Source organism: Scyliorhinus canicula, chromosome 20 (assembly GCF_902713615.1).
Source record: "Scyliorhinus canicula chromosome 20, sScyCan1.1, whole genome shotgun sequence".
Taxonomy (NCBI): domain Eukaryota; kingdom Metazoa; phylum Chordata; class Chondrichthyes; order Carcharhiniformes; family Scyliorhinidae; genus Scyliorhinus; species Scyliorhinus canicula.
This window is the reverse complement of record NC_052165.1, coordinates 40,701,859-40,716,103: the sequence shown is the minus strand read 5'-3', so window position 1 is coordinate 40,716,103 and position 14,245 is coordinate 40,701,859. Positions and strand designations below refer to the sequence as shown.

Here is a 14,245-nt window from a genome sequence, read left to right as displayed (position 1 = left end):
CTAACTCTCTCCAGAAGGCCACTGTGAGGGATGACTCTCTCTCCAGAAAGCCTCTGGGTGCTGTTTTCCTGGGACTACAGAGGCCTGAAGACAAACCACGAGCTGAAAGGATAGTTTGATGTGAAGTAAGGTACCTAACCAGGAATATTGTGAGTGCTGCATTTTTGAACTACAGAGTAGCTGAATGAATGAATCTACAAAGAAGATCATTACAGGCTGTAAACCAAGGCCTTTAATCTACAAATGAAATGAAAATGAAATGAAAATCGCTTATTGTCACAAGTAGGCTTCAAATGAAGTTCCTGTGAAAAGCCCCTAGTCGCCACATTCCGGCGCCTGTTCGGGGAGGCTGGCCTGCCTCGGTCTGCTTTAAAAGCCAGCGATTTAGCCCAGTGTGCTAAAAGAAACGTGTGTTAAAAACCACCATCGGGAACAAAGACGCTTTCTTCCCTCCAATTATGATGTTTAGCGCTTTCCACCCATCTGTGTTTCCCTGTCTTGTGTGTGAGTATAGAGGGTGAAGCAAGGTAACGTGGGTCTTAGGTATAAACTTGTCATGAACCAGTTGTGTCCACTGCATATTTCTTTAGAGTTCTTGTTATAAATAAACAATAATCATGCTTACATTTACAAACTTGGTGATTGTGATTTATAGGCAGCCAAGGGCCAAACACTTTGGGCATTTTGATAAGAATTATTGGTTAATTCACTTGTGTTATGACTCCGGTGCACTTGGGACTGGAATTGACCACACACTAGTCCACGGTGTCATAACACCTTCCTAATCACTAGTTGTCCCTGCAGACTAACCATTTGCACCTCCCGTATCAGACATCCAAATACCTTTGCAATCACCCTCCATTTAGATATTTTATAGTTGGTTTATCTATATAAAGTTGGCTTTCTCTCAGTATCACAATATCCTCCCTCTATTGTTCCATCTCTATATCTCCCTGTACTGTAACAGCTGTGTACATCCCTGTACTGTAACAACTGTGTACCTCCCTGTACTGTAACATCTGTACCTTCACTGTAACAGCTGTGTAGTTACCTCTCCGGGCAAACCTGTGTATCTCCCTCCACTGGTACACCTGTGTACCTGCTTCTGCTGCTGATACATGTTTCCGCTGAATGGATTAGATTATTTTGATGCATGTACACATTCTGTCCTATGTACAGCCAGCCGATATACTAGAAATAATATCAGCTGCTGAATATTCCTAAGATTTAAAACTTGTGCTAAGGTCACAAAAAGAATCAAGAGGTTACAATTGTTGATGGGTAATACACAGTTTCATTATGTGGCTTTTGAGCATTTAACTCAGTGACTTTCCTTCCTCTCCCGAGGTGACAGATTCACGGCAAGAGTCAGTTTCACGCCTGTCGCCAGCACTTTGGTCTCACCTCACTGGCTTTGTTCACCAGTGGCAGGCCATTTAGTCCTGTTGTTCCTGGTGCATGTGTTCCTACAGGGGACCCTGGATAAAAAGTGGCAGTGGGAACCACTCCCTGGCCTACGTGCATGGATATTGAGGATGGAAAACTGAAGTTATAGAATAGAACCATAGAATTTTACAGCGCAAAAGGAGGCCATTCAGCCCATTGTGTCTGCACCAGCTCCTGAAGGAGCTACCTAGCTAGTCCCTTTCCCCAGCCACATCTCCATAGCCCTCTAAATTGAACCAAATATATAGCTGGCTCTCTTTTGAAACCTCCATTGGAATCCACCTCCACCACTCTCCCAGGCAGGGCATTCCAAATCCCAACAACTCTGAGTAAAGAAGTTTCTCCTCATCTCATTCCTAGCTGTCTTGCTGACCATTTTGAAATTGTGACCCCCCTGGTCACTAACTTACCAATGAGTGGAAATGGAATATCCTTCTTTACCCTGTCAAAATTGTTCATAATTTTGAACGCCTCAATATGGTCACCTCTTAATCTTCTCTGCTCCAAGGAGAACAAGCCCAATTTCTCTAATCTTTCCTTCTTTCTAAATTTTTCATTGCTGGTGTCATCCTAGTAAATCTCCTCTGCACTCTCTCTCTAGGGCTTTAACATCCTTCCTTAAATAAGATGCACAGAACTGAACACAATACTCCAAATGTGGTCTGATTTGTCGAGGTGCTGCTTTTATACGCAATGCCTCTATTTATAAACCCAAGGAATCAGTAAGGCTTCTCAACAACTATTTCAACTTGCATGACCACCTTCAGAGAATTACGCACTTGAACCCTGAGGTCCCTCTGCTCCTGTAGTCCCCTCAAAGTTGCACCTTTGAGCCTCTATTGTCGGCCCATGTTTATTCTCCCAAAATGCATTACCTCACATTTCTCTACATTAAAATGCATCTGCCAAGTGTCTACCTTTTTGGCCAACTTGTCAATGTCCCTCTGAAGTCGCTCAGCATCATCCTCATAATTCACTATTCTCCCTAGCTTTGTATCATCTGCAAATTTAGAGATTTTGCCCTCAACAGCCATCTCAAAAGCGTTTACATAAATCAGAAAAATCAAGGGTCCCAACACTGATTGCATTGCCCATTTCCAATGGATGGGCTTGGTTACAAACTCAACCCCATGATGTGAATTGGAACGAGTAATACTTTTCATTTAATTGATTTTGGTGTTGCTCTTTCAATGAAGAGCCGATATCTCAACTGATGAGCCAAAGCAGGCACTGTCATACGATTTAAGTTTTATGTTTATGGCAACAAATTATGCAATCATTTTGACAACCTGTTTTCTTATAGGTACACAGGAGGGTACAGCTATGGTAGTTACAGCAATCAGCCCCCACTTCCCATTCAGAGTCAGTACCCAGCTCTAACACACGACAGCCTTTCCTCTCCGTTGCCGTATCCTGCTTATCACAGGAGCACCTCACAGGTTTGTCTCTCTTTGCTTTGGCTTGTATTATCATATTTCGCAAATACCCTGTTGATAATGAATCTGTCTGATAACAATGTGTTTTATAATGAACAATGGAAAGGAAATATCAACTTTACAAAACAAGGATACTGAATATCAGAAATGATTCATTGGCTATGAAAAACTTTGCGATTCTAAGGTGCTCTTTAAACACACATAAATTGATCCAGTCTGGTTTGTGCTATTAACTTGTGTCCATGGATCAAGATTAACCAAACTCATTTCACTTGGAGGAAGACAGACAGACAGAACAAGAGAGATAGACAGAGGGCAGAAAGAGAAAGGGAGAGAGGGACAGAGAATGACACAGAGAAAGGGAGAGAGGGACAGAGAATGACACAGATAAAGGGAGAGAGGGACAGAGAATGACACAGAGAAAGGGAGAGGGACAGAGAATGACACAGAGAAAGGGAGAGAGGGACAGAGAATGACGCAGAGAAAGGGAGAGAGGGACAGAGAATGACGCAGAGAAAGGGAGAGAGGGACAGAGAATGACACAGAGAAAGGAAGAGAGGGACTGAGAATGACTAGGAGAAAGGGAGAGAGGGACAGAGAATGACACAGAGAAAGGGAGAGAGGGACAGAGAATGACGTAGAGAAAGGGAGAGAGGGACAGAGAATGACGCAGAGAAAGGGAGAGAGGGACAGAGAATGACGCAGAGAAAGGGAGAGAGGGACAGAGAATGACACAGAGAAAGGAAGAGAGGGACAGAGAATGACGCAGAGAAAGGGAGAGAGGGACAGAGAATGACACAGAGAAAGGGAGAGAGGGACAGAGGATGACACAGAGAAAGGGAGAGAGGGACAGAGAATGACACAGAGAAAGGGAGAGAGGGACAGAGAATGACGCAGAGAAAGGGAGAGAGGGACAGAGAATGACGCAGAGAAAGGGAGAGAGGGACAGAGAATGACACAGAGAAAGGAAGAGAGGGACTGAGAATGACTAGGAGAAAGGGAGAGAGGGACAGAGAATGACACAGAGAAAGGGAGAGAGGGACAGAGAATGACGTAGAGAAAGGGAGAGAGGGACAGAGAATGACGCAGAGAAAGGGAGAGAGGGACAGAGAATGACGCAGAGAAAGGGAGAGAGGGACAGAGAATGACACAGAGAAAGGAAGAGAGGGACAGAGAATGACGCAGAGAAAGGGAGAGAGGGACAGAGAATGACACAGAGAAAGGGAGAGAGGGACAGAGAATGACACAGAGAAAGGGAGAGAGGGACAGAGAATGACACAGAGAAAGGGAGAGAGGGACAGAGGATGACACAGAGAAAGGGAGAGAGGGACAGAGAATGACACAGAAAAAGGGAGAGAGGGACAGAGAATGACGCAGAGAAAGGAAGAGAGGGACAGAGAATGACGCAGAGAAAGGGAGAGAGGGACAGAGAATGACACAGAGAAAGGAAGAGAGGGACAGAGAATGACGCAGAGAAAGGGAGAGAGAGACAGAGAATGACGCAGAGAAAGGGAGAGAGGGACAGAGAATGACACAGAGAAAGGAAGAGAGGGACAGAGAATGACGCAGAGAAAGGGAGAGAGGGACAGAGAATGATACAGAGAAAGGGAGAGAGGGACAGAGAATGACACAGAGAAAGGGAGAGAGGGACAGAGAATGACACGGAGAAAGGGAGAGAGGGACAGAGAATGACACAGAGAAAAGAAGAGAGGGACAGAGAATGACACAGAGAAAGGGAGAGAGGGACAGAGAATGACACAGAGAAAGGGAGAGAGGGACAGAGAATGACACGGAGAAAGGGAGAGAGGGACAGAGAATGACACAGAGAAAAGAAGAGAGGGACAGAGAATGACACAGAGAAAGGGAGAGAGGGACAGAGAATGACACAGAGAAAGGAAGAGAGGGACAGAGAATGACGCAGAGAAAGGAAGAGAGGGACAGAGAATGACGCAGAGAAAGGAAGAGAGGGACAGAGAATGACACAGAGAAAGGAAGAGAGGGACAGAGAATGACGCAGAGAAAGGGAGAGAGGGACAGAGAATGACACAGAGAAAGGGAGAGAGGGACAGAGAATGACACAGAGAAAGGAAGAGAGGGACAGAGAATGACACAGAGAAAGGGAGAGAGGGACAGAGAATGACACAGAGAAAGGAAGAGAGGGACAGAGAATGACACAGAGAAAGGGAGAGAGGGACAGAGAATGACGCAGAGAAAGGGAGAGAGGGACAGAGAATGACGCAGAGAAAGGGAGAGAGGGACAGAGAATGACGCAGAGAAAAGAAGAGAGGGACAGAGAATGATGCAGAGAAAGGGAGAGGGTCAGAGAATGACACAGAGAAAGGGAGAGAGGGACAGAGAATGACACAGAGAAAGGGAGAGAGGGACAGAGAATGATGCAGAGAAAGGGAGAGAGGGACAGAGAATGACACAGAGAAAGGAAGAGAGGGACAGAGAATGACGCAGAGAAAGGGAGAGAGGGACAGAGAATGACACAGAGAAAGGAAGAGAGGGACGGAGAATGACGCAGAGAAAGGGAGAGAGGGACAGAGAATGACACAGAGAAAGGAAGAGAGGGACAGAGAATGATGCAGAGAAAGGAAGAGAGGGACAGAGAATGATGCAGAGAAAGGGAGAGAGGGACAGAGAATGACACAGAGAAAGGAAGAGAGGGACAGAGAATGACGCAGAGAAAGGGAGAGAGGGACAGAGAATGACACAGAGAAAGGGAGAGAGGGACAGAGAATGACACAGAGAAAGAAAGAGAGGGACAGAGTGATGCACCATCGATTGTACGCGAGGCGAGTGATTTACCAATGTCAGGCTTTAATTAACTAGAACACAGCCTGGCGATCGTCTACAGTGGAAAGGGACGATCGTCAGGCTTCTGAGCATTTATACCTCGTTGATAGAGGCGTGGTTAACTCAGCCTCTCGGCCAATCGGTCGAGAGGCACATGACCAACCAGGGCCAATGGTAAGCCGACGTTCTGGCCCAATGGCAGACGAGTATGCAGATCATATCATCACACAGAGAATGATGCAGAGAAAGGAAGAGAGGGACAGAGAATGATGCAGAGAAAGGAAGAGAGGGACAGAGAATGATGCAGAGAAAGGGAGAGAGGGACAGAGAATGACGCAGAGAAAGGGAGAGAGGGACAGAGAATGACGCAGAGAAAGGGAGAGAGGGACAGAGAATGACACAGAGAAAGGAAGAGAGGGACAGAGAATGACGCAGAGAAAGGGAGAGAGGGACAGAGAATGACACAGAGAAAGGGAGAGAGGGACAGAGAATGACACAGAGAAAGGGAGAGAGGGACAGAGAATGACACAGAGAAAGGGAGAGAGGGACAGAGGATGACACAGAGAAAGGGAGAGAGGGACAGAGAATGACACAGAGAAAGGGAGAGAGGGACAGAGAATGACGCAGAGAAAGGGAGAGAGGGACAGAGAATGACGCAGAGAAAGGGAGAGAGGGACAGAGAATGACACAGAGAAAGGAAGAGAGGGACTGAGAATGACTAGGAGAAAGGGAGAGAGGGACAGAGAATGACACAGAGAAAGGGAGAGAGGGACAGAGAATGACGTAGAGAAAGGGAGAGAGGGACAGAGAATGACGCAGAGAAAGGGAGAGAGGGACAGAGAATGACGCAGAGAAAGGGAGAGAGGGACAGAGAATGACACAGAGAAAGGAAGAGAGGGACAGAGAATGACGCAGAGAAAGGGAGAGAGGGACAGAGAATGACACAGAGAAAGGAAGAGAGGGACAGAGAATGATGCAGAGAAAGGAAGAGAGGGACAGAGAATGATGCAGAGAAAGGGAGAGAGGGACAGAGAATGACACAGAGAAAGGAAGAGAGGGACAGAGAATGACGCAGAGAAAGGGAGAGAGGGACAGAGAATGACACAGAGAAAGGGAGAGAGGGACAGAGAATGACACAGAGAAAGAAAGAGAGGGACAGAGTGATGCACCATCGATTGCACGCGAGGCGAGTGATTTACCAATGTCAGGCTTTAATTAACTAGAACACAGCCTGGCGATCGTCTACAGTGGAAAGGGACGATCGTCAGGCTTCTGAGCATTTATACCTCGTTGATAGAGGCGTGGTTAACTCAGCCTCTCGGCCAATCGGTCGAGAGGCACATGACCAACCAGGGCCAATGGTAAGCCGACGTTCTGGCCCAATGGCAGACGAGTATGCAGATCATATCATCACACAGAGAATGATGCAGAGAAAGGAAGAGAGGGACAGAGAATGATGCAGAGAAAGGAAGAGAGGGACAGAGAATGATGCAGAGAAAGGGAGAGAGGGACAGAGAATGACACAGAGAAAGGAAGAGAGGGACAGAGAATGACGCAGAGAAAGGGAGAGAGGGACAGAGAATGACACAGAGAAAGGGAGAGAGGGACAGAGAATGACACAGAGAAAGAAAGAGAGGGACAGAGTGATGCACCATCGATTGCACGCGAGGCGAGTGATTTACCAATGTCAGGCTTTAATTAACTAGAACACAGCCTGGCGATCGTCTACAGTGGAAAGGGACGATCGTCAGGCTTCTGAGCATTTATACCTCGTTGATAGAGGCGTGGTTAACTCAGCCTCTCGGCCAATCGGTCGAGAGGCACATGACCAACCAGGGCCAATGGTAAGCCGACGTTCTGGCCCAATGGCAGACGAGTATGCAGATCATATCATCACACAGAGAATGATGTTGAGAAAGGAAGAGAGGGACAGAGAATGACACAGAGAAAGGGAGAGAGGGACAGAGAATGACACAGAGAAAGAGAGAGAGAGGGACAGAGAATGACACAGAGAAAGGGAGAGAGGGACAGAGAATGACACAGAGAAAGGGAGAGAGGGACAGAGAATGACACAGAGAAAGGGAGAGAGGGACAGAGAATGACACAGAGAAAAGAAGAGAGGGACAGAGAATGACGCAGAGAAAGGGAGAGGGTCAGAGAAACTAACAGCTTCAGAGAAACTGAGAAAGTGAGGAAGAGACAAACAAAGAAGGGGAGAGAAAGAGACAGACAGAGAGAAAGTGAGATGGACAGACAGTGAGAGGGAAGGAAAGAGAGGAACAGATGTAGCGATAAACAGACAGACGAAATAGAGAGAGACAGATACACAAAGGTAGAGAAAGAAAGCGACAAGAGAGAGGAAGAGAGACAAAGAGAGAAAGAGATTATTGCTGCCTCATTACTCCTGGTTGAACTGAAACCCAGATCCCAGATGTGAAAGGAATGTAAATGAACCTGCTCAGAATTTCAGTTTCTTCAGCTTTGGGGAGTTTTTAATAAGTGGACTATGAAAAGGACGAAGCAGAATTGGTCTGTAAAAAGAAAAGGATTGCAATAAAAATTCCTCAGTGGAAGTGAAGCCTGGCTTTGCATGCTCAGGACAAGCATAGTATAACAATAAGGCTGAGGGTTCTCTGGGAGCTGCTCCCAATGTGTTGTAACACGGTTGGAGGTGAAATGAAATCCTGGTAATGTGCATAAACAGGGTATACGACGCATATCTGGCAGAGCTTTCAGGACAGCTCCATGGAAATCCATCCTCTCACCTGCATGAATCTTCCTCATTTTACACAAGAAAGAAAGTATCCATGGAAAAGATACCAACAGGGCTGAAATTCAGGACAAGCAAAAGACAATTACTGTTCCGAACAAAAAGCTTCCTTTCCCCCTCTAACAACTACAAATTGCATTAATATGGTGCCTTTAATGTAATAAAGCATCCCTTAACAACAATAACCCAGAGAGAATGAATAACTTTGATGTAAATGTGAAGTTCAGCAGATTGATTCACGGTATGAGGAAGTCTTATGAGGTGAGATTGAGTAGAATGAGCCTTTATTATCTGGAATTTTGAAGAATGAGAGGAGATGACAGTGAAACAGGTAAACATTTTTACTGGGCTTGATGGTAGATGCTGGGAGGCTGTTTCCCCAGACTGGAGAGTCTAGAACTAGGGGACATAATCTCAGGCTAAGGGGTCATCCATTTAAAACTGAGATGAGGAGACATTTCAACCCTCAGAAGGTTGTAAATCTTTGGAAATTCTCTATCCAAGAATTTGTGGATAACCGGTTGTTGAGAGTATGCAAAACAGAGATAGGTAGATCTTTCGATAATTTTGTTTCTTCATTCATTGGATGTGGGTATCGCTGGTTAGGCCAGCATTTATTGTCCATCCCTAGTTTCCCTTGAGAAAGTGATGGTGAACCGTCTTCTTGAACCAGTGCAGTCCATGTGGTGTAGGTAACTCACAGTGCTGTTAGGGAGGGAGTTCCAGGATTCTGACCCAATGGCAGTGAAGGAACAGCGGTATATTTCCAAGTCAGGATGGTGAGTGACTTGAAGAGGAACCTCCAGGTGGTGGTGTTCCCATGAATCTACTGCTCTTGTTCTTCTAGATGGTCGGGGTGAGGTGTTTGGAAGATGCCGTTGAAGGAGCCTTGGTGATTTACTGCAGTGCTTCTTTTAGATGGTACACATGGCTGCCACTGTGCGTCAGTGGTGGAGGGAGTGAACATTTAAGGGAGGTGGATGGGATGCCAATTAAGTGGGACTGCTTTGTCCTTAAAGGTGTTGAGCTTCTTGATTGTTGTTAGAGCTGCACTCATCCAGGCAGGTGGAAGGTTTTCTATCACACGCCTGACTTGTGCCATGTAGATGGTGGACAGGCATTGGAGAGTCAGGAGGTGAATTACTCACCATAGAATTACCAGCCTCTGACTTGCTCTTGCAGCCACAGTGTTTATATATGGCTGGTCCAGTTCAATTTCTGGTCAATGGTAATCCCTCGGGCTGGTTTAGCTCACTGCGCTAAATTGCTGGCTTTTAAAGCAGACCAAGCAGGCCAGCAGCACGGTTCGATTCCCGTACCAGCCTCCCCGGACAGGCGCCGGAATGTGGCGACTAGGGGCTTTTGACAGTAACTTCATTGAAGCCTACTCGTGACAATAAGCGATTTTCATTTCATTTCATTCTGTTGATAGTGGGGTATTCAGCAATGGTAATGCCATTGAATATCATGGGGAGATGGTTAGATTCTCTCTTGTTGGAGTTGGCCATTGCCTGGCACGTGTGTGGCATGAATGTTACTTGCTGCTCATTAACCAAGGACTTTGGGAATCAAGGGATATAGGGATTTGGCAAGAATGTGGAGTTGAGTTGAAAGTGGAGTTCGCATTGAATACTGGAGCCTCCTTCTGCTTCAATTTATTATGTGAAAAGGGCTAATTTAAAACAGATCCCAAATATTTATCACTGTAGTTTAGACTTTAAAACTTTATGCAGATCTGTGGATCGAATATCCTTCGGTAAATACCTGTGATGTCTTGTGCTGGCCCCAACAAAACTAAACAGAACTGATGAGAGATCATTCTGTTTCAGTATCAATGCCAGGTGCCACTCGGCCTGCACATCTGGTGAGGCCAGGTGTTCTGGCAGGGCACTGGTCACTCTGCGGGGGAGTGGGGTTACTGGGTGTGGGAAGAAGGAGCTCCACTGAAAACATCTCAATCCATCAGCCTCTTTTAATGTGGACCAAAGAATTTTCAGGTATTACTTGAATGGTCAGGGATTCAGATCACACCCTGGACCCTTACTGGTGGTCCCACATATCCCACTTGGAGCACTTGAGTTGATTCAGAGTTACGCCGTGAATTACAACCTCCACCTAACCACCTATCGGCAGATGTAGGAGAAAAGTGCTTTGCTGGCATGGTGGCATGATTCAGAGGCATGTACTGGACACCCAATTTAATAAGGCTGTGGTTAAAAGTTCTTTCACTGTTGTACTATATTTATGAAACATGGATTGAGTCAAATTAATAATCAGTCTTTTGATTAAAGAGACCATCAGAATATTTATGTGGAACAAAAAAAAAATCTATTTCAGGAAGTGTCCAACAATTGCTGGTCCCACAGCAAGCTATATCTGTGAAGTCCTCTGGTTTAGGCAGAGGAGACAAAATGGGACCTTTTATTTTCCAAAACTGATTTTCCATGAGCAGTAATAGATGTAACAATGAAGACTGGTGTATTAAATTACAACTTGGAACTTTGGCTCTCACTCATTCCTAAACTATTCTTGGCATGTATTATTTAAGCAATAACGAACAAGCATGCACAGTGTCTTGCCAATTTGATGATTGGTTTATGAGCTGAAGGAAGGAACAAAATGTTGAAACTATCAGACTTGCAACTATTTTTAAGACACACACAAAGCTCATTGATGATAAACGCATTTACAATTGGTCTGTTTAATAGTTCACCAATTAGAGTATCTATTTTATTCTTCCCCCATGTACAGCCCCTCATCTTCAATCAGTCACTCGCTATCACTATGATACAAGAGCTTGCCTTCATGCCTCTGTTAGCCATTGTCATTCCTCTGCTCAGTTTTAACAATGCAGTTTGGATGTTCCATCACCTTCTGAAGGATCTAATCTTCATCCAATGGCATATGTATTCTGCTCGTAAAAATGTCTCCTCTCAGCTAATGCACCTGTACTTCAGAAGCATCAATCATCCAATCTGACAGGGCAGCAGCTTCGCACACCTCCATTTGACATCGCGTGATTAGCATAGTTATTTGAATCATAAAGCAATACAGCATAGGACACGGCCATTGGGTCTATACTGGCTCTTTGAAATATATGTACAATTAGTCTCGTCCCCCTTACTCATATCTGTTCAAATATTCCTACAACAAGAAGGAAGCTCACCATCACCTTCTCAAGGGCAATTAGGGATGGGCAATAAATGCTGGCCTAGCCAGTGACACCCCATGAAAGAATAAATAAAAACAGTTTTCTCTCCAAATACCCAATTCCCTTTTAAAAGTTTCTATCAAATCTGTTGCAGTGCCTTCCAGATCACAACAACCCATGTATTAAAAAAAATTCTCATCAAGTCACCTCTGATTATTTTGCTAATTATCTTGAAAACTGTGTCATCTGGTTACTAACCCTCCTGTTTCTCTTTATTTATTCTGTTAAAACCTTCAATTATTTTGATGGAAGGATGTTTCCCTTCACTTTTACTCATCGTACTGGAGTGGGCAGCAAACCTTTCAAAGACAATAATACCACCACATTTGCAATGTTGCTTTGCTTCAGTTTCCATCATCCTTGTGCATTCTTCATCTGTCCCCCACATCGGAACATCTTTGGCGATTTCCTCATCAGCAGCGTTATAGGCCAGGGTTTAGAGAACCTCAAAGTGTATCGTGGAATTCACCTGCCCCACAACTTTTAATAGATTGTGGTATGGGGAGCATATGGCCCAATTTACAGCTGTGGTACAGCAGAAATGGAAAAGTATTTTTTAAAGGAAAACAATATTTATTCTATGAACTCAATTAATCTTTTTACAACATATAGCGAATATCTTAGCAACCATTTATTCAAATACAACCCCCAAAGTCTACAGCACTAAGTAAACCTGTAGGCTTTCCTTTTTAACATCCATACGACTTAAAAACAAAACCTTTATCGGAAGCACATCAGGTTAAAGTCACGACTGAAAACATTTCTAATTCTGAATTCACCAAATGATCAAGAGATAGTCTTTTGATGGCAGAGAGAACAGCAGTACACCTGCTTGGTCTGGCTTCAGCTCCAACACTGAAAATGAAACTAAAACACACCCTGCAACCTGCTTAAAAATGAAAGTAAAAAGCTGACAGACATCCCAGCTCCACCCACTCTCTGACATCACTGCAGTAGTAAACACCCATTTCTTAAAGGTACTCTCTTTACAGATATTTATATACACAACCATTTATAAACACCCATTTCTGAAAGGTACTCTCACATGACACCTCTCTCAAATCAACCATCAACTTAAATATGGTTTCATTTTTCACCTTTTCACTATCCTTTAAGAAATGCAGACAGAGGGCGGCACGGTGGCACAGTGGTTAGCATTGCTGCCTACGGCGCTGAGGACCTGGGTTTGAATCCCGGCCCTGGGTCACTGTCTGTGAGGAGTTTGCACATTCTCCCCGTGTCTGCGTGGGTTTCGCCCCCACAACCTAAAGATGTGCAGGTTAGGTGGATTGGCCACGTTAAATTGCCCCTTAATTGGAAAAAATAATTGGGTACACAAAATTTATTAAAAAAAAAGAAATGCAGACAGTAAATATACTTTTTTGTTTCAAAAAACAACACACGCAAACAGGTATAATAATACAGTCCGTTTCTTTTGTTTTTCTTCCTCCAACTGAAATTGCTTCTCGTCATCACATTCGTGACAAAGCATCGGCTATCACGTTTTCTTATCCTCCCACATGTAATATTTTTAAATGAAATGGCTGTAACAATAAACTCCATCGATACAGCCGTGCATTGTTATTCCGGAATCGCTCCAAAAACGTCAGCAGATTATGATCAGTATATATAACAGTGTCAGATGGATTGCTGGTCACATAAATGTGAAAATGTTGCAAAGCCAGCACCAAACTCAAAGTCTCCTTCTCAATCGTAGAATACTTCTTATGGTGAGAATTCATTTCTTTGAAAAATAACCAATAGGCCGCTCTAGCCCTTCGTCGTCATCTTGTAGAAGCACCGCACCTACACCCACATCACTCGCATCAACCGCCACTTTGAATGGTTTGGTATAATTTGGGATGGCTAATACAGGAGCAATGGTTAACACAGCCTTCAGGCCGTCAAATGCCTGTTGACACTCCGCTGTCCACTGGAATTTGTTATGCTTCTTGAGCAAGTCCGTCAGTGGAGCGACCACACTGCTAAAATTGGGTACAAATTTCCGGTAAAATCCACTCATACCAAAAAAATCGCATTATTTCCTGTCGTGTTGAGGGTATCGGAAACTCCCCAATAACTTCTGTTTCACGTCCCGTGGGACCATTTGACCCTGTCCGATTGTATGACCAAGGAAAGTGACTTGGGCCTTTCCAAATTCACTTTTGGCTAGGTTTATCACCAAACGCGCCTCCTGAAGTCAATCGAATAACTCCACCAGATGTTTCAAATGTTCTGTCCATGGCTGGCTGAACATTACCAGATTGTCGATGTATCCCGCACGATTGGGTAATCCTGAAACAATTTGGATAGTTAAGCGTTGAAATGTGGCTGGGGCGTTTTTCATGCCAAATGGCATAACTTTGAATTGGTACATAGCATCTGGAGTCACAAAAGCTGAAATCTCCTTCGCCCCTTTGGATAAAGGTACCTGCCAGTAATCTTTAAGTAAATCAGTTTGGAAATAAAAGCTGATTGTCCCATTTTCTAATGGCATTCCTTCAAACGTGGGATAGGATAAGAGTCCGTTCTTGTAACTGCATCAACCTTTCTATAGTCCACACACAACTGTTGGGTACCGTC

General features: G+C 44.6%; 1 protein-coding gene across 3 annotated transcripts in view; it reads left to right on the top strand.

Annotated features, from left to right (window-relative positions):
• rfx4 (regulatory factor X, 4) overlaps nucleotides 1-14,245 on the top strand; it is a 146,657-nt gene that overhangs the window by 117,230 nt on the left and 15,182 nt on the right. For all 3 annotated transcript variants that reach the window (XM_038781178.1, XM_038781179.1, XM_038781177.1), the window contains one exon: nucleotides 2,750-2,885. In XM_038781178.1, the coding sequence (XP_038637106.1) occupies nucleotides 2,750-2,885 (136 nt within the window). The remainder of the gene's footprint in view (nucleotides 1-2,749; nucleotides 2,886-14,245) is intronic.